Source organism: Ciconia boyciana, chromosome 4 (genome assembly GCF_034638445.1).
Source record: "Ciconia boyciana chromosome 4, ASM3463844v1, whole genome shotgun sequence".
In the NCBI taxonomy this organism is placed as follows: domain Eukaryota; kingdom Metazoa; phylum Chordata; class Aves; order Ciconiiformes; family Ciconiidae; genus Ciconia; species Ciconia boyciana.
In genome coordinates, this window is record NC_132937.1 from 67,026,811 (window position 1) to 67,047,535 (window position 20,725).

At 41.9% G+C, this 20,725-nt stretch overlaps 2 protein-coding genes across 4 annotated transcripts in view; one reads left to right on the forward strand and one right to left on the reverse strand.

Annotated features, from left to right (window-relative positions):
* Positions 1–4,372, reverse strand: part of LYRM7 (LYR motif containing 7) — a 29,169-nt gene extending 24,797 nt beyond the window's left edge. For all 3 annotated transcript variants that reach the window (XR_012042290.1, XR_012042289.1, XM_072860329.1), the window contains exons 1-3: positions 4,245–4,372; positions 983–1,055; positions 616–686 (exon numbers count right to left, since the gene is read on the reverse strand). Coding sequence is in view for 1 of the 3 variants with exons in the window: in XM_072860329.1 (XP_072716430.1) it covers positions 616–686; positions 983–1,055; positions 4,245–4,262 (162 nt within the window). In the remaining 2 variants the exon portion in view is untranslated. The remainder of the gene's footprint in view (positions 1–615; positions 687–982; positions 1,056–4,244) is intronic.
* A 4,431-nt stretch (positions 4,373–8,803) lies between these two features.
* On the forward strand, positions 8,804–13,203 carry HINT1 (histidine triad nucleotide binding protein 1). Its single transcript, XM_072860415.1, has 3 exons — positions 8,804–8,965; positions 12,009–12,113; positions 12,868–13,203. Exons 1-3 carry the CDS (start codon positions 8,855–8,857, stop codon positions 13,030–13,032), a joined length of 381 nt encoding a protein of 126 aa, XP_072716516.1. The 5' UTR covers positions 8,804–8,854; the 3' UTR covers positions 13,033–13,203.
* The last annotated feature ends 7,522 nt before the right edge of the window (positions 13,204–20,725 follow it).

A 20,725-nucleotide genomic window follows, 5' to 3' on the forward strand; every position in this document is an offset into this window, starting at 1 on the left:
ACATAGTAAGTTAACAGAATGTTCTAGTCCTTTTAATGCACCATGAGGAAAGAAGCAGCAAAAAACGCCAGCAGTATAATTAATACCTCTATTTTACAAGTCATGATCATTTGGCTGTTTTGTTTCCCACAAAAGACGCTGCCTCATTTGTGATCAGGAATCAAAATAACTTCTCACGTCTGCCAGTAACTGAGCAGATTATTTAATTTCTCTCTATCTTTCTGTGCTTGTCTATACAACAAAGACCAGGTAAACTTAAGTGACCACAGCTCAGATAGATATTATGAGCAAAGTATACAAAATATTTACGTGAAAATAGCAACACAAAACATTTTGCCCATAATTTTATTATAAGCATCAAAAGAAGCATACTGAACTACCAGAAGACACTTTCTCCTTATATATTTTTGTATGGACAAAATTCTATAACATACTACTAATACCAATGGAGGTATCAATATATTTCTAAAGATCCACGTAAAAGCCTTTTTGAATTCACCTGTCTCTCACAATGTCTCAATAAGTACTTACATTGGTTTAGAGAACCTTTAAGTAAAAAGCTCCTATATAAATATTCTTTTGCAAAGTAGAAAAAAAGATGAAAACAGGAAGTACCTCATTTATCTTCTCTTCAGATGTCTCATCTTGGTTATTTTTGAATTCTTCATTTATCTTTTGTCTTGCAGCTAAACAAATAAAAAACTAAAGTGTGAACAGATGTGTAAAGTGGAAGACCACCAAGCTTCCAAAAAAGAGAGGTTTTGCTTACGAAATATGGCTTGAGTCTTAACAACCAGTTTTTTGTTTCAAATTAAAGGATGTCTGGTTACCGACACACAAGTTTTCCCAATGATTACTTATAAAATGTGGAAGGGAATAATTTAAAGGAAGATTATGTTAAGAATTCTCTTTTTGTGTATTCAGAGAAGAAAGTTCCGCAGAAAGATAGGTAAGCATCCACCACACACAAAAAGTATCTCACCTTCAAGGGCTCTGGTATCATTTTTAAAAACTTCTTGCCGGGTTCTGTGTAATAATTTAAAAAGCTTCAAAACCTGTCAATACAACATCAATATAATTACTTTGTTGGCTAGCAGGATTCTTAGTTAAAATGAACATGTTGCAACTAAGAGTGCTCTGGTTGATCCTTCATGTTCTTTCCATTTAGTATGGAATTTGGTATGGAATCAGTATCTAAGATACTTTACCTCAATTCCTGATCCGGTAACTTGCAGCCAAAGCAGATGTGAGGAAATCAAAATCCTGGACAGTTCTAGATGTTTCAAATTTATCTAAGATGCTAGAGAGTACTAGCACTACACTCCTAAATAATCATTTGGCATGACGGAAGTACAATCCTGAAAATACATTGATGCAAACATATTTATTGTGCCAATATCAAATAAACCCAACAGAACCAGAATAACTCTAAAAGTCAAGGCACCTGAAGCGACTGTCATGGGTACGTCACAGGATATTCTCCGATCACGAAAAAAAGAGAATGTGAGAAAACTGAATTTCAAAAGGGTCTCAAACTGTATATGAACTAATTCAACAATTATTTTTCATGTCTCTGTATAATACCTGGGCATAATCTTCTACAGGTGATGTGGCAAAACCAACACAAAGCAAAGCCCTTCCCTAAATATAACTGCCAGATAAGCAAATAAAAACTGCCGTAAAAGCAAACACTCAAAAAATTAGGATTTACAATGTAGAGATGACACACCTCAGTATGTACGTAAAGCAAAACCCTGAGAATCACAGCTCACAGTCATGTGGTTTTGGCTGTTTACTCATACAGACTGTAATGAATTACAGAAATCCTCAAGTCCTTATCAGACTTTTTGGTGTTTGTCAGAGATTGACAGGAATCTCTGACAAGCACAAAAAAAAAAAAAAAAAAAAAAAAGGAAAAATCTTGATAACGAGATACCTTTTGAAGTTATTCCTAGTACTTCCTACTGTGTTTTGGCATCTCTAGAAGGCACAATTCCAGGTACTTCATGATAATCTTAAATTGTTTTCTCACAATTAATACTAAAAAAATTTCTTAGAAGGACGCAGAGGAAACACAGGGCTGTAACTGAGAAATGACCATCTTCTTCATCACCATGCTCTGTATCTGTGAGCTGGAGATGCAAACAAGACTGTCCCCTAAAAGTAAAAGGCCAATAAAGACATCCTGGCAGGGCCCTGAAAAAAGTGTTGCCTCTGCTTTAAATCTGTCAACGACAGAGAGAGAAACTGCAAGCTTCTCTGAAAGCTAGTACTTCCAACAGATTTCAACACCTTTTTAGATTTTCAAGCTAAGTTCTCACCCTCTGCTCAGCTGGTCACTAGGCTACACCTTGAGATAATTTATCCAGAAGTGTACACACACAAAAAGCCAGTCTTTAGGAAGAAGAAGACATAAAACAGTAAGAACAGGCAACTTTCCAGTTCAGTACTGCTTCTTTAACATAATACTACTGCAACTTTAGTGCTATTAAGGGACAACTTACAAATATGAACAAATCCAAATCTCGCTTCACCACGTGGATCAGACCACATCATAATTTCTACTGTAATATATGATTTAGCATCCTGTTGAGTATATGCTACTGTGTTACAGGTCTTTCTGGAAAGAGAACAAACTACTGCATTCTCAATTGCGAAGAGTCTCACGAATGGTTAAGTAAAAAACTTTTGTCACTTTTACAAGAATTAGCATGCGACCTGACAATCAGTTAAACCAATCTGAGCAGAGACATATAAAAGAGAACATGGACTCTGCTAACTTCTTTCAGCTTCTGTGTCCTTAATAATTAGAAACTGAACAGAACCATGTTGTCTTTAATTGCAGTATTCCCTAGATGGATGAATCTGTGGAAAGTAAACCAACAGAATTAAAAGCCAGCAAATAAATTTCTTGGTCTGCAGATGTGTTTTAAGAGATTTGACTAAATTATTTGGACAGGACATCCTAAAACATTTCTATCCCATAATATTTTCGACATCTTTGCAAATAGGAAAGTTAATATTACCAATGGTTTTGAGTCAAAGACATGTATAGTGAAACCTTAAGAAGTGTTTATGGTTATTCTGAACTCTTTGATCAACAGTTTTCAGGCATTTTCCTCTGCTTTTTGCCTATTTCTGCAAACCCCTCCTGGAAAGTTCTTCACCATACCAACCACAGAGTAGTTATATTAGATGACTTTGAAGCAAGATACATTAATGCACAGACTCCTCTGAGCTCTACAGTCGCCTAATGAAACACAGAACTCCCCTCATACCTCAGTGTATTAGTACCCCTAATATTAGGCTTCAGAACGCTGATGAAAAAGTGGCTCAACTCCCCCCAAAAGTACTCGATACCATAAAGATCAAAGGTTTAAATAATTCTTCTGTCTTTGCTTTTCTTCATCTTCCCATCACAATTCATTCTCTTCATGGATTTTAACCTATACTTGATTGTCATCTCTTAACTTGTTTCCTTTTTCCACAACGGCCTTTGCATGCAAAACCCTACTTTCTATTGCCTAGTTTTGTGTCCTTCTTGCCCTGAAAGCCTCTGCCCATTGATGCTATAAATGCGAGGAACTGCTGGGAAAAAAGTTCTTACCCTCCAGTGACATACAAGGAAAAACTCCCCTACGTATATAATTTGTGTCTAGTTACTATTTACAGCCCCAGGTTGCAAATTTGAGGGGGAACACAGCACGCTTCTTCGGCGCTGCATGCGCCAACGCCAACTCCAAGCACGATGGGCACCACGCAGCGCACGGGGGACAAGAACCCCAGACGCGGCTGGGGCACGGCGGCAACACCCCGCCGGCGGCAGCCTTCCCCCCGACGCCCGTGACACTCCAGAGCACGAGTGACTCCCGGTCTCACGCACAGCGCAGGCCAAGGGAAGGGCAGGGTCGGCTCCGCGGGCGCTGTAAGGCGGCGACGGAGGGAGAGGGAGCGCCGGCAGTCTCCACCGCCGCCTCACACGGGGCCGACCCTGCGCGGGCCCTCCCCGGGCCCTCCCCGTCCCTTCCCCACCGGCCCCAATTCACTCGAGGCGATCCCCGAGTACCGGGGAGGCCCCAGTCCCCCCCGCCAGCCTCAGGATCGCGGCCAGGATAGGGCCTCACCGAGAGAGGCCAAGCGTCGCCCCGGGGGACAGCGGCGGCCGTCGGCGGCCGTCGGCAGCCGTCGGCGCCCACCCCCCGCCGCGTCCCGGCCGCGCCGCCGCGCATGCGCACCACACTCACCCTCCCGCGGCTCCCCATGGCGACCGCCGTCCTTTTCCGGTCCGGGGGAACGGGGATGCGGTGCAGGCGGAAGTGACGGTCGAAAACGGTCCGCGCCCTCCCCCCCGTCCCCGCCGCGCTGCTGCCGGGTGTCCCCGCCAATGCTGCCCTGCCGAGCACGACTCCCCGTCGCCGTTGTTCCGGGCAGCCTTTGCCCCCCCCGCCAGCCCGGTGGCGGCGTGCGGCCTCCCGTGGGCCGCTCCGGGGCGGCCAGCCTAACCCCTGCTGCCTTCGCTGATGTGGCCACCGCCAGCCATTCAAACAGTGCCACCCCCCAGTATGCCGAGACCTGACGGGAGACTCCTGCCGGCCGCGGGAGGAGGTGGAGGGGCTCCGTAGAGAGCAGGCAGGGCTGCCTGCGCTGCCCGCAGGCTCCTCGGTCGGCGTGGGCTGGCGGGGCTGCCCTGCGGCCCAGCGACCCCTGCCGCGGGGAGCCGCGGTGTGCGTGAGGGGCTGCCCCAAGGGCGAGGCTCCCGCCCGGGATCACCGCACCGGAGCCCGACAGCGGGCTGCGCGTAGAACAAAAAGAACGGATTTCACCCGTTTTCTTCGGAAGAAAAATCTCATTGTTTCAAACAGGTAGTTTGAAACAGGTTCGAACAGGTTCAAACAGTTTGAAACAGGTTCAAACAGGCCAACGCATTATTTTATGCCGCTGGCTCTTATTTCCCAGAAGTGCTCAACTGCATTTAAGCTCCAATTCCTTCTTTTTAAAAATGCTGCTGCTGAGATAATCAGAATTATTTATCAGAACTGATCGCACTGTTTCATATTTTGTTTGAACAGCTCTTCTCTCGGAGAGAATATTCTGACTGGGGCTAACGAACAACTACAAAAATGAAACAATTACCCTATTTTTATGCCTACTAAGGTTGGTAGACATGAATCCAGCCTACCTTTGGAAAAAACCCAGGCATGGATCTTTAAGTGACCTAAAGAGGAATTACAGGTTTTGGAACCAGAATTGCCTTTGATGGTGGATGTCAGGGCCCTGAGTGCTCGACTAATACACCTTAGCGGCCTGACCAGCCCAGGACCCCACGTCAGCCCCCCGGGGCCTGCAACGCTGCAGCAGGGCCGGTCTCCAGCCCTGCCACAGCCCAAAGGGTGACCCGGCCTGCGGGTGTACCGAGATGGCAACCATGGGTTTGCAGGATTCTGTAATACGCGAGGACACGGAAGCTTCATCCTCTAAATTTCTCTACTTTGTTACAGATGGCCACAAAATAATCACCACTAGCAAGTGTACTATCACAAAAATCACCACTAGCAAGCATAGCTATGATAAATAAAGCAAATAGATATCTATCTCAAGCTATTACAAATTACTATCAGCAATCAATAATAGCAGCAATCAATTGTATAGCAACAATTGACATTATAGCAGCAACCAATAGCAGCAACAACAACAGGTATTTACTATTCCAGGTTACTACAAACTTACCATTAGTGAAGCAACTTATCAACAATATAACAGGAGATATATTCTGACAGATTACTTGTATGAATATATAATAGCAGTATCAAGCGAATTAGATTTCAGAAGGGGCCAAACCATCCTGGACTGGAGGACACACCAATCCCAGAGGGGGACCCGACCATCCCAGAGGTGGGAGGACAGACCGAGCCGACCGCAGCAGTGGTCCCAGTGGGGGACCGTGAAGTAACAGAGTCTCACTTCAAAGATGATCCACGGCATGGAGTCTGGAGTCAGCCAGGTGTCCCCAGCGGGAGTCCAAGATCTCATAGCAACTTTCTGCAGAGAATTCAGCCTGTTCAGGAAGGGAGAAGTATGTGCAGCATGGGATGTTCTCAGAGAGAGAGGCTCCATTTTGGAAAAAAATTTAGTCCTTTACATATCATAGAGACATAAGAGGGCATAGGACACCACTACTGTGAGCAGCCAATGGGTGCTGTGAATTTCTGTTTTCTACCTGGAACAGCCAATAGATGATGATGTTTGCTATTCTTTCAGATCAATTTTTATTTTGGCGGACTGTTTTCCTGGTCTTGCAGTTAGAACAGCCAATGCCAGTTACCAATTCATACTTTCTCAGGGTGTTTTCCCCTTTCCCAGACTATTTTTCACCTTTTCAGATGAAAAGCTATTACAGTTCCTTGTTTCTGCAGTTATTGATGGTATCTCAGGATGTCTCTGGTTTCTAGATACCCAGCTGTACTTAAAAGAGGCCAGCTGCACTTTTCAAGGATGCTTCTGGTTCCCAGGCTCACAGCTCCCAGGCTGGCAGGCATTTTCTCTGCCGGTGTTTTTCAACAGACCTTTTATTCTGTTCAGTCATTTTCTCTTTCTAGCCAGGTCACCTTTTTGGCTGCTCGCATCAAGCTCTCCACAGCCCTGTCTTGCCTTGCCCACAGCCTGATTGACCAGCCCAGCCTTGGCCCAGCCATCCCAGGGCTGTGTCTGGTACTTTAAAACTCAATTGCCATTCTCTAGAAAACCAAACAAGCAAGCTTATCCTTCAATAACACAACATCCAGCATTAGCTAAAGGCAGCATAAGGATTTTAAATGTAATCAGCTTTACTGCTTTGCTAGACCTCTAGCTTCAATATATAGTCTATTTCATAGTTTAATTGCAATTGCATTCAAAGCTAATTGAAGTGTGGGAACACTATTACTAAATATTTTTAGTATTTCAAATTTCCTAAATGCACTTATTTTGGACTATGTACCTCATAAAGAAACTTGATCTGTCAGCAGGAGAAATGATCCTTATTCATAGATCTATTTGCAGGAATAATGATTGCAGCTGTGAGTGAATGAATTAAATCCTTTGAAAAGGCCTTGTTATATTCAAAATAATATAAAATTTGCTGTTTATTTGGTGAGACAAAAATATATGTTAAAGTCAACTACATGAAGAAAAATACTTTTGCCTTTTCAAAGCAACTTCTTAAATTGTCTCTTTATGTCTTCTCTTAACATAGAAATATGCTTTCTAGACTGACTCCACAGCAGCCCATGGAACTACTTAAAGCACACTAACACTTACAAATGGATCTTGAATAAGTATTTGTATGTTAAACTGTTCCTCTGCCTAGCTAGTAATACCAACTCTTCTATTCTTTCACAAAATGTGTTTAATTCCTGAGAAAATAGGGGAATAAAATTATTCATATCTTTGCTTAGCAACCCCGGTTAGACAACAATAGAAAGCAAAGAGATTTGCCCCTGAAGCACCAATTCCATCCTTGTTTTAGCTGTCATACTCCAATACTTTCTGTAGGACATATACATGTCAAAATACCTTAATACAATACCACCACGTGAGGAACAGAATATCATCCCGGTGTTTAATGTGCGTCGTCAGAGCTTTGTTTAGGGTATTTCAAAATATGTAATTTCAGAGTTATTACCAGATGTGTATGACAAATGCTGCTCCTTTTGTAACAAGTTCAGGTAATCAAGTGTGGAACCATTTTAGGTTTAAACCACTTAGCAGTATTTATTCCCTGCCTCCCTCCAGAATTATCTTTCCTGCAAGATTTTTCTCATGAGGCAAATATATATAAATATCTGTATTAAAATCTTCCTAGACAAAGCTTGAGAGAAATCAGATTCAATCTATTTTAACTGTGAAGTTTAGAAAATGAAGCTTTGTTGTTACTCTTCTAGGTTTTGGGGTTTTTTTTCCCTTGCTTTTTCATTTCTCCTATTTCATGACTGGTATCATATATATAAAAAAGGCATTTATGACTAGATGTGTAGCTGTGTAATACTGTGTTGCCTTCGGTGAATTATTGCTTGGTCATGTTGATTCATCCATTTCATAGTTGGGAAGTGGCTTATGTGTAGAAGTGCTGACACATTAAACTGCTCGTGATTTCCCTGCTGCAAGAGCCATCCCGATGCTAGCAACACCCAACACCTCAAACTAAACCCTGTGTACTTACGACTTTACCCTCCAAGCTTTGGGGGCTGTGCTGATGTTTGTAAAACACCACTGGCTCAGCCCAAGCACTGTCTTGATGGGCCCCTGAAGACCTTGAGACACTGGTGCTGTGCTGTCTGTTCGCCTTGTGCCCTGTGCCAGGGGCCACACAGCTTTCATCTCGGGCAGCAGGCCTTCAGAACAGGATTCACAGCAGTTTCTCCTTTATCTCTCGCAAACTTGTATGGAAAAGCTAAGCGCAGACCTGCCAGAAGCAGTCATTTGGCTGCAAGACACAGTCCCAAGAAGTCACACAGATATTTCGGCTGGATTTGATGCGGCAATAAACAATATTTCTGCTGCAATAACCTCTCCTGAGCCGCCACAACCTCTTCACATAGGCACCACTTGACAGCGTTGATCCCTCCGCGCACCCTCCAACAGCACATTCCCCCCCCCCCCCCGATCCCTCCGCGCCTCCCTGAGCACCATCACTCCCGATCAGCGAGGGCGGGCCAGACGAGTGGGCGGGGACAAGCGGAAAAGACAGGCGAAGCTACCAATCGCGAGGTGGGCACGGCCGGTCGTGGTCTCTCGACCCAATGAGCGCCGTGGGGGGCGTGGTCGCCAGAGGAAGCACGGGGCGACGGGCGACGGGCGCCGCGCGAGGACGGCCGCCATGGCTGACGAGATCAGCAAGGCGCAGGCCGCCCTCCCCGGCGGCGACACCATCTTCGGGAAGATCATCCGCAAGGAGATCCCCGCCAATATCATCTATGAGGACGACCAGGTGCGGGCGGTGCGCGGCCGCTCGCAGCCGCCCGGGTCGGGGGGTGCTATTGAGGTGCTCGGGAGCTCGGCGGGGCGAGCGCGCGGGACGGGGTCTCTCCTCACCCTCCTGCGGTGTCCCTAAAGCATCGGGCTCCTTCGGTGTGCGGCCCGGCCCCTGCGGGTGCCTGGGGGGATACAGGGCCGTAGGTGCTGCCCGACCCGCCTCGGCCGCAGCCCTGCTGTGTCACCGGCCTGTGTGTGGAGGAGGGCCGCTGGCATTCGCCGTGTCGCAGCCGTACGGCATTGCAGGCCGTGCAGGCTTTGCTGCCAAGGGACGGGGGTGCTCACACCTGCTGTAGGAGGGTAGTTGTGAAACCTCAAGTTAACCACCCGCAGACAATCTCCTTGTGGATTCCGGGCGTATGTATCTGCACCATAACTAGCTCCTTTGCGTGTCAGAGAGGCAGGTCTGGATGTGCCTCTCAGTAGCATTATGGAGATTATACAGCTGTGCCTGCCAGGCTTTGGTTGTGAATCTCTGAGAGGGGTTATTAAAGTAAAGAATTATAGAGAATTACAGCTTTTTCTGCTCTTCACAAAAGTCTGGAACTGGTCATCCGGCAGGCTGCAAAAATCGGTTTCTGGGTGAGGTGGGACTGGTAGCATTAAGTGATGCTGGTGCACCGCTAGGAGCATGCTAGGTGCATGCTAGGAGCTAAGTGAAAATGGTTAGGCTATGAAAAAATGCACCTGTTATATCCAAAACATAAACTAAACTAGTATCCAGTATAAGCCCTTTTTTTTTTTAATCGTAATACTGAATATTAACAGGGGCTTTTGCTTTTGAAATCAAGGATTAGCTGCAGTGCAGAATACAGACTCACTAAAGATGCTGTTTGTCTGATCTGTGTGCTTAGTAATTACACATAGCTTGAAACAATGTTTTCTTAGTAGATACAGAAATCTTGCAGCTGCCATCTACTCTCAAGAATATTGGAAATTTTCACTGCTTTCCAAAAATCATGCTTGTGTTACTGCTCTGTGTTTATGTGAGGGTGTGCATGCTTTCTTTACGTGGGCCAAAGCTGCATGAGGTTTTTCCTCAGCTGTAATGGCTACAGCAGTGTAACCTGAGCACTCTGCTTGACTGAGAATCAGGCCATTGACTTTGGTGAGTGACTTGAGAGCATATAACCTACTCTGACTGCCATTAGTGCAGAATATTTTCTGGAAGAGTAATTACCTGCAGTATCTGAGTTGATTTTTACCTTAAACTATGCAGAAATGTAGAACTACTTTTAGAGTTTAGTTGACTGTAGTGGATCATCTTTAATTCATTTTGTTGACTCTATGAAGGTCTTTTGAGAGGTGGCTGGGAATGTTACAAGGAGGAATGTAAGGAAGGCTTTTAATCATTAATTGACATGTAGGGAAAAGGAGACATTAAAAAGTACAAAGTCTCTGTGGAATTAAGCCTTATCACTGTTGTTTTAGTTCAATCTAAACTTGCTGAAATGAAGGTTGGTTTACCGTGCACTTATGGACTTTCTGTGATTGTGCTTTTGTTCGATACTACTTCTGCTCTCTGTCCCATAGAAAATTATTTGCTACCAGTCTTCTGGTCATTAAATTCTTTGACTCAGTTTGGCCATTTTCATTCGGCCTCTATGAGGAGCACATAGAATAAAAAAACTGCTTACAAAATGATAAGCTTAAAGTAGATTTATTTAATGAGGTGCAAATTAGTTTTATTCATCCATTCTTTGCTTACCACCCTTCTCTGTTTGGGAGAAACAAGCAGTTCATCAGAGATTTAAAAGTGGGCACTGTGTTCTTAAAGGTAGCTTAAAATAGGACAGATTGGAGATATAAAAGATAAGGCATTGTTAATGTAAGTCAAGTTCGGGCTTTTCACCACCTTTACTCTTGGCAAAGGCCACAGTTCCTCTCAGTAGACTTAAAAAACAGTGTAGTCATATAGAAAATTCACCTTATTGATTCACAAATAACTGAAAGCATCTAGGAAATACATATTTTGAAGAATGTAAGGTATGTGTTTATAAGTATGCACTCTTTGTAGCATAACTCAACCAGTAACTACCGGATGTTTTGCTGTTAAATGTGATGGGTAAGTCAGAGATGTCTGTTGGTTAGCAATGGCAGAGTGCATGCTCAGCGTGGGCATTGCACATTGTGGTGGTTGCAGTAGCAAGTCCTGGTTCTGTGGTTGGCCATTTGCACAAAGAGGCATAGCTTCCTTTTCTGCTTCTTTGCTTTCTCTTCTATTTCTCTTATCCATTGGAAGTTCCTAATTGGAGATTTATTGATGTAGTTAGGTGCTGCATGCCGTTTGTGATTGATAGGAATTTTGGTACTTGCATAAAGTTAGTTGGGAGTCAACTACTTACTACAGATAGTTGTTCATATTTCAAATGTGATGCCTTTCCCTCAGTTTGAGAATGTCTGAAGTAGAGCCAGCCTTAATACATTGTTTTGAAATGGAAGATTTCTGAAACCTTTTTTTGAAATACTCGGTGCTATTGAGAACAGACATGTAATATGGCCTCAATCACGTAACTTCAGGTTCTTTGAAATTGCCTTGCTATCTTTGACCAAGGCAATATTCAGACATAACTGGAAGACGATTAGCAACTGTTTGCCATTTGTTCTATTAAACAGGTTGTTAATAAAAAAGTGAAGTAAGCATGAATGTACTTTTTATAGGCATGCATGTCATCAGCTCTGTTAGTTGTTACGCATATGTGGAAATAATAAATCATAAACCTAATTGCTTATTAACTTGCTGAGAAGACTAGTTTTTAAATAATACTTAACAGAGAATAATGATTTTTTTTTTTTTGTACTAGCAGGTCTTGGTAAGTAGCTGTTTTGTGTTTAGAAATTAGAGGACTTTGAATAATATATCACTCAAGAAAAATCAACATTTCTGCTTATGTTTGGGGTATCTGATAAACTGCTTAATAATGTATTTAGTGGAGCATATTGATTTATTTAAACTCTTGCCTTTCTCCTGAAGCAAATTATGTTTGCTTTTTCTCCAGTGCCTTGCGTTCCATGATATTTCACCCCAAGCTCCAACACATTTCCTAGTGATTCCTAAGAAGCCAATTGTCAGGTTATCTGAAGCAGAAGATTCTGATGAATCTGTAAGTACTCTACAAGCTTTCTGTACACCAAACTGTATTTCTAATTACTTCATAGTTTACTAGAGTCTCCCCGTTTTCCCCTTGACATTTCAAAGAGACGAAGTAGTTTTCCAATACTATAATCCTTTTCCTCTAGCTTAGAATGGAAATGGAGTTAAGGTTTTCCAGTAAAAGTAGTGATATAAAGCAAAATGTATCCCTGGGTATGTATTTGCAGTGCAAAATGCATTGTTATTTTGGAGTACAGTCTTGATGTCTTCATCGTTTTCATCGTTTACAGGCAGTAGTACTTATTTTAATATGGGCTTGGGACTTTTGGCAGGTTAGAGATGAAGAAAGGGAAAGTTAGCTGAGAGGTGTTGAATAAGAAGATTCAAATATTTTGTAAACCTTTACATAGTAAGATAAAGTTTCTTTCCCACCAGAATTATGTATGTTGCCTGAAGAAGTAACAGGGACTTTAACCATGAGTTAAATTTAGCTTCTGTGACACCTTTGTAGTCTGTTAGTGTCTAGCTTGAAAAAAATCTATAGCTCTTTTTTTTCCCCCTATATTATGTATAGTCAATTTTTATAGCTTTTCTTGGAAAGTGTCAGTTGCAGGCAGACAACAATTTGAAGAGCAGTTGCTGAAGTTCTAAGAGTTAGCTTACTGGCTTATCTGAATGGTTCTCTGCTCTCATTCCTTCCCTTCCTGCCCTCTCCCCTTTTTGTGTGTTTTCTGTTTGTTTTTTTTCTTTTTTTTCTCCTCCAGCTTCTTGGGCATTTAATGATTGTTGGAAAGAAGTGTGCTGCTAACCTGGGCCTGACCAATGGATTCCGGATGGTTGTGAATGAAGGGCCTGAGGGTGGGCAGTCTGTCTATCATGTACATCTCCATGTTCTGGGTGGTCGTCAGTTGGGCTGGCCTCCTGGCTAAGATTTTTACACCACAAGAGTTAACTGCATGCATACAAATTACCACCAAATAGATTTAATGTGTTGCCCATCAATCTAGCCACTGTTAATGTATTTTTTTTTAATGTGTGTCTACAAAGGGTAATAAATGCTCTGAACAACATTCGCACAATAAAGATTTAGCATGTGGGAATCCTCTCTGTCTGGTGTGCTTTACTGATGGAAACAATTCTGCAAGTTAAAATGGTGTTCTCCAGAGTTTAAGCTATGTGGTGTGTTTCAGTCTGGTGTTAACAATCTTCTGTAGATAGTGATTTGCCGAGGCATTTGAAACCTGAAGGTGCAACTGCTTAGCCGTCTTTCCTGTCTTTTTGGGAGAAAACTTCTAAACTTTTTGAATGTCGTATGTAAATATTCATAAAGTCAGTGTAGGCTGCTGCTAAAACCTTTTAAAAAAGTGTTGTATGTGAAATTCCAAACATGCCGTGCAAGGGCTGTGTCAGTACAGTGCAGTGTGGTGGAAACATACAGCTCCTGTTGGAGCCCTCTGTCAATGGCTGCTTTCTAAGGCCCCATCTTTCTGATGAGAAGGGGTATAACAACAGTCTTAATGGTAGCTATGATAGTTCCATAGCACACTGGTATTTACTTCTACGTTGTGATTTTAATGGCATTGAGGACTTGAAATGAAAATACTGAACTGTAGGGCCTTGTAAGATGCTCAAGGCATTTCTTCTTGGCACATAAGCAGCATGATGTAGTATGTATACATTTTAGATTCCAGATTTTATTGGGCGGACTTTGTCCTTCAGTGAATAGTAGTTTCTCTATGTTGCTGTGTACAGTTGTTCATGCAACACATCAAATCTCCAAGACAATGAATTTTCTTGAAGTTAGGGTTACAGATGTGTCTACCAGTGTACTTATAAAGCAACTGTTCTTTCTGTTAAGATTGAGAAGTCCCAGCTAACCAGTTTTTATGATGGAAGATACTTGGAAGCCTTTAGGCAGATGCGTTAAGAAAAACTGGGGTATTTGTGAGCACCACTTCTCCAGCGTACAATTTTAACACCCAAGGTGTTAGAGAAAGAAATGTGGGAGTGTAAAGGTGGACAGGTCAAGGCTGTGAGTTGCTATTTCTATTCAGATAAAAGCTTGTAAGTTTGGTAAAGGTATTTGAATTCATTCAACTTGAAAGTATTCTGTAAATACTTCTGAAGGTTCAAAACCTTCAGAGTTTTTACCCTAAGGCATAACTTCAACTGGAAAATCAGCTAGCGCTTCTGAAGGTGGCAGGTCTATAGTTGAGTTAAGAATAAAAAGGTGGTCCTGTAGTGGTAGCCTGACAGCTGTTCTCCTGGATGTCCTGAACAGAAGCGAAGAAGAAAACCACCCAACCCCCAGAGGTACAGCATCCCTGAGCAGACAGGTGAATGTGTATCACAAGAATGAGGTATCACTAGCAGATACAGTGGGGCTACAGTAAAGGTTTATGGCTGGGAAACTTGCTATCGGAACAAGTTCATGAAAAGCACTTCAGGATATTGAGATTAACCATCGGCACCCAAATGTGGCAAAGGGCATGTGATGTGTGTACTATTTTTGCTTTTCTGATTTCTGTTCTCTGATGTGTGTGCTTTATACCAACATTGGCATTTGTGAATTGAAGCATGACTGGTAAAGTTAATTGCATCACTGCTGAACCCTGTATGAAAGTAACCCAGTAAAGCTTTTGTTGCTTTACTTGGAATCTGACTTGCAGATGTACGTGTTTCAGGAAGGTAAGAGGACTTCCAGGTGAGGGCAGAACCATGGGATTGTTGCAAGGGTAGGAAGCTCGCCTCGTGGCTAACCAGTTTAGTTGTGCTTCATTTCAGATGAGTGTGTTCTGTAGTACCTTGAAAACCAAAGATTGATGCTCAAATGATAAGAAGAGTAGTGCTGAGCTTAAGACACCTGTCAGACAATGATGAACCTACTGTGGGAAAAATATAATTGAAGGAAAACTTTCTTTTCCCTAATTTGTGGCTGTTAAGAGATCACTGAACCTTCAGGAAATGGGAGAACTGTGTATTAGTTGCGCTCTTCTTGCTCTTAAAAGCACCTGTCAGTTTGTTGCTAAAAGGTAGAGTTCAGCCTGCCTGCCATCAATTTCCTTCTGTTTGAGTCGCAGTCTTCCTTTTGTGGCTAGGTAATCGGCTCTGGTACAGCTGCTCTGCCCTGTAAATTGTAAGGCCACTTATGAAGTGAGATATGTTAACTGCATCACGGGGAGACAGCAAACTTCATCTTAGATATTAAAAAGAACAGGGAGATGGACATGGGAAAGTAGGGTTATCCTACATAGCCCTTCAACTCTATATTACTGATGGATCTGAGACACCCACTGGAAAATGTCTTGGTCTCTTCTGTTTCTCCAACTAATCAAATGTGGTTAGATGACAAAAGCCTGTAAGCAACCCAAGGACTTCACCTTTATTTAATCTTCATGGGCAGCAGGTGGAAATGATTTACCTGAAGTAGACAGAAGCTGATGTATGGTCTGAAATTGAATTGCTGTAGTGTTTGTGTCCATTTAACTGAATGATTGAGCTAGGCAACATCTATTGTTATGTCTCTGTAAACTCCCTGAGGTATCTGGAAGGTGTTCCTGCTTTTCAGAGGTAGGGATGGAGTGGGGAGTGTGTTGGGAAGCAACGGGGAATTTCAAAGAAGCTATATACGGCTTATAAATTGAGGAAGACTGGATTGTTACTGTAAGGTTTAGTGGTCTCTGGTGGAATTTATGTCTCATCTTGCAGATAATACCACTGTTAATGCTTCAAATCAGACAACAAATGGATATTAAGCAATAATCCTCTGAAAAAGAGCTTGGCATCGAAAATTACTGTTAGAGAAAGCTTACAGATCACGTATTTATTTATTCCATTTTTAAGGATTTAAAAAACAGTAGTCAAGAGGTATGTATACTTCAGTATTTTAGTTTGGAATGGAACTGTTCTTTCAAAGTAAATTTGGCTGTGTTTTAGTTTGTGTTTTTGGAGCGGTCTTGGGCTGTGTGGATTGGATTCTTCTTGAATGAACTGGAAGATACCTGCCAGGACAGACCAGAGATACTCCAGCCACAAATAGGTATTTGGTCTGTGTGTCCAAACTAGAGCTTGACAAAAGAACAAAAACCAAAATGCTGAAATGTGAGAAACTAACACTCATACTACATACATTAGCTTTACAGATGAGTCTTACTGATCTGTACTGCTTGCTAGTGTAGTATTTCTAGCAAAGGTGGCATCCATGGGGATGGCGATAAAAGTGTGAAAAAGAGGCAGAGCTTACACAGAAAGTACAGTATGAAACTCAGAAGATTGTGGACTGAGAAGGAGAAGGACTCGGGTTTTATGAGGGGATCGTGCATAGAGGGTGCACTTGGTCTGAAAATACTTAATTGTCCTCAGGACAGTTGAAAAATGCAGAGAGTAAACTGACCGCTTTAAAGGATGTGTCTCCAGCATACAGAGAAACACAGAATACTCAAGCATTCGAGTGAAATGTTATGTCAAGTTTATTATTTTTGCCCAGCTTGAAGTAATGGTTACGCTAACAAGAGCATGGCTGTGTTCATACCCTCTGTGTGTTTAGGTTTTGTTTTTATCTGCTGCATGTTCCTTAAGAATTAAACTAGGCAAAAAGGTTGATACCTTAAGGAATGAATGACAGGGATGTGTTTGAAAGAGCCATGGAAGACTTTGAAGGGTCCACGCTAGCTCCCGGCTGCTGTGGAACTACAAGAGCGTTCCTTTTTCTTTAAAGCCAGTGATTGTACTTAGACTGTTCTGGGACTTAAAATTGCACAGAGACCCAAGTAACCCTCTGGTGAGTGTCCAAGAGAGAAACCTAAACTATGCATGTGACATTTATGTCAGTTTTTAAAATGTCAGTCACTGAGTTTGAACTAACACCTCCTAGGTGTGAAATTTTGTATTCTTCTAGGTATTGAGCTGTCCAGTCTCATTGAGCCAAACTGACCACTTGTACCCGTGCAGTTCTTGAAAATCCCGTGACAGTAACTGTTGCAGATTTGGATGAGACATCCTGACTTAGGCTACAGTTGTCTTATTTTCTCCTTTTTGTTTGTTATTTTCTTGTGTGTTGGAACTAATTTCTGTGGACCAGATTGAAATTAGCTCAAAAGCACTGTGTTAGTCTTTTATCTGATTATGGCTGTATTTGCTATGGATTTAAATACAGAGTTATTTCTTCATTCTGTCTGTTTCTTCTCCAGTTATTGGGGAAGAAACAGCCATGGCAACAATTTCCTTTAGTTTTTAACAGACAGGGAATGTCTGTAATAAACTTGGCAGAATGTAATCTTGTGTTATTGTTATTTCCAGTTACGAATTTCTGTCCTTTTGACAAAGTGTAATAGTGTACTGTAGCCAATTCATAGCTGAGTTTGAAGAAACTGGGGAAGAATCAAAACCTAGGCTAATACTGTTGGGCAGAGCTGTCTGCCAGGGTTGGCCAGCAGGTATATGCCCTATACCAGTTATGAAGGAGTTGAAAAGGAGATGTGGGCTTTATTTGATTGTAATGTGCTTACACCTGACACTTAGGCTAGTTACAGGGCTGCCAGGTGGAAAAAAACTTGGATCTAAGCCTAAAATGCAGTCTTCTGTGTAGAAGTTGAAGGGGAGTGGTGGTTTAAGGAGAGTTCACTGCTTTAGCGACTGGGGATGGAGTACATCCTTAGGAAGTTCACAGATGACACCAAATTGGGGAGGGGAATGACTGATAATTTGGAGGTCAGGGCTGATACTCAGAGGCACTTCCACAGGTTGGAGAAATGGGCTGATGGGGACTTTCTGAAGTTCAACAGAGTGAAGTGCAGTCCTACACTGGGAACGGACCAGCATCATGCAACAGGTACAGTGGTGAGCCACTGAGATGGAGGCTGGAGCCCATGATATACAAAGAGAGTTTGAGAAACTGGGTTATTTTGTCTTGAAGAAGGGATGGCTTGGAGGGGGCTTTCTAGTTTCTGTTTTCAGCTATCTAATGGGTGGTTGTAGAGAAGAGAGGCTCCTGGAGATGCAGAGGGAAAGAGTGAGAAGCAATGGGCTGATGTTGCAGCAGGAGAAATTCTGAATAGATAATTAGGAGAAAATTCTTCACAGTGAGGAAGGTCAAATGCTGGAGCTGGTTGTTCAGAGAGGCAGTGGCATCTTCATCCTCGGAGGTGCTCAAAGCTTGACTAGACAAGGCCCTGAGCAATGTGGATCTGACTTCAAAGTTGGCTCTTGTCTGAACAGGAAAGTGAACTAGATGGTCTCCAAAGGTCGCTTCCAACGTTGTTCTGTGGTTCCATTAACAGCAGCATAAACATCTTCAAAGAAGGTTCAAAATAAAGCGATGGAAACAAGAAAGGCACAAGGCAAAAAAGCAAAAAGCCAAAATTGTAGAACTGAAATAAAAAGCCTGTGAGAGTCAGTTGTATTTGAAATCCTGTAATTTTGAAAGTATAAATTTGCATTTATAAGACTTTACATGTTTGTATAGAATTTATGACATATCTTACTCCTTTTGTATTGAGAGTGGGAGAAATGCCTTATTAAGCTGCTCATTGTTAGCCACAATTAATTAGAAATTACTGGCTGGAAACTATTAATCAGAATGTGGAACACATTTCTTTTGAACACCAAAGGAAAAGAAACGGAACAAAAGAGAATCAGAGCTGTTGTGAACAGACTGAATTTTCTGTCTTGAAAAATGCATGATTGTTTCTTGCCTTACAGGACATAAATGGTAAGAGAAGTGTAGATAATGTCCCCTGCCCCCTTTCCGCCCTTGATGGACTGCAAATGTCTTGGGATGTCAGTCAGCCACTGTGTGAACTCAGACAACAGTGCGATTTTCAACCTTTTTACCTGGAGATGAACACACTCTCATTTTCGCAGATGATAAACCTTGATATGTGGAACTACGCTGACACTGATAATGTTGATGGGCTCAGATAATGAGTGACCATGACTAAAAAACCAAAAACTGAACCTAAAATGGTGTAACTTGCAGTCTACCTAAAATTTTCACTTTATAAAAGATTTTGAGAATTGGGTGAGCTGGTGCCCATCTCAGATGCTTGCTTGGTTTAAAATGTATGCATAAAATGTATATGTGTTTCTTGGCTTAAAAAGTAAAGCAGAATGTAATGTATATGAGTTCTTGTTTGCCTTTATACAGTAGTGTCTGGACTTCTGACTGCTGCACAGAAATCCCAGCTGACTGCTATTTGTATAGCAAGAGGCCAGTTCTGCGCTGCCTGCCAGGTTGCCTGCATCGAAGAGAACCTCAACATTTCTGCTGCCAAGCCAGGTCAATTTCTGGCTGACAAGAGAAGCAGATCTTGAAAGAAAAGCTTTTGATCAGACTTATGTGTTTGAGTTTTAAGACATTCTGCCTGGCATTCTCGTTGTTTTTTCAGTCTCTGTTGTTTTATATAGCTGCATAGATTTCAATATTATGACTTATCAAAATGGTAAATTTTTTATTGGAAAAAATGATGAGTGAATGGCTACATGCGGTTAAAAGGGTAGATTCTTATGTAGTTTTGTTTCACAATGCTTTTATAATAAATTTCTATAAAATATGAAGAAGTGTCAGTACATATACTTAATTTGACTGTTAAAAGATACAAAGCAGATTAATTTGATGTTGTATTAATGATAAGCTGTCTGGGAGTGGTTACAGCCAAACAAAAAGCTGTTCTGTTGGTATTAGAGTCTGAAACTCCAACCCCCAAGCTTCAGGTTGAATCTTAGTCCTCTTGTGCCTTGTATCTAGAATACTTAGAAAAGCTAGCTCCTATTTTGCTTAAGCTTAGGGAAAAAGTGGAAGCGAAGGTATACACATGAAGTAAATATACTTGCCAAAATTGTAAAACGTACTGCAAAGATTTACAAAGTTAATTTGGTTCGTTGGTATTGTGATGTCAAACAGGAAAAATTACTATTTCCTCTCTCACCTGGATTTTTCTGTCTTGAACTTCTAATTCAGGAGGCCGCATAGTTTACCTGGGTTAAGGAATTGAAAAATGTCAGTATTTGGTGGGCACAGGTGTTCAAAACTTTCTTCACTGCCCTGAAGGAACTGACCTGTGGCAGTTCGCTGGCTAATCTAGACGCTTGTGGCCAACCACTAAAATTCTTCCTCTTGCCCCAAACAAGACAAGTTATTGCTGGCTAGCACTAAATTTTTCGAACTAATTGTGATCAGTCTGAATGTTCTTGCAGTTCCCATTTTGAAAAACACCAGGGTAGATTTAAAAACAAAATTACTTTTAATCAGTCTTTCACAAGGAAATATTTTATGAGTTGTTTATCGTGAGCTGCTAAACCTTATGAAATGAACTGCATCTTATGTCTTTCAAAGGTAATGTTGTGACAAAATGAGGTTAAAAAAAATTAACACATTATAAAAAATTAATACATTGTAAATGGAACAAAGTATAACTGAACAAAATAGAATAAGAAAGACTAGGACAATCACAAATCTAATACGTAGTGTAAAGAAAAGCAAGGTGAATTTCAAGACAGATAATGGGATGATGGGAAATTGAGAGATAGGATGTTAAATAAATATGACTTACTGAACCTGACTTTCATTCCAGATGTTGGAGTATTGCAGTAAGTATAATTTTTGCGTATATTTTACTGAAGTAT

Bases quoted from the DNA above. Each gene is read 5' to 3' on its own strand.
- HINT1 (XM_072860415.1), top strand. From the start codon at position 8,855: ATGGCTGACGAGATCAGCAAGGCGCAGGCCGCCCTCCCCGGCGGCGAC. The intron at 8,966-12,008 runs GTGCGGGCGGTG...CTTTTTCTCCAG, and splicing joins TCATCTATGAGGACGACCAG to TGCCTTGCGTTCCATGATAT. The intron at 12,114-12,867 runs GTAAGTACTCTA...TTTCTCCTCCAG, and splicing joins CAGAAGATTCTGATGAATCT to CTTCTTGGGCATTTAATGAT.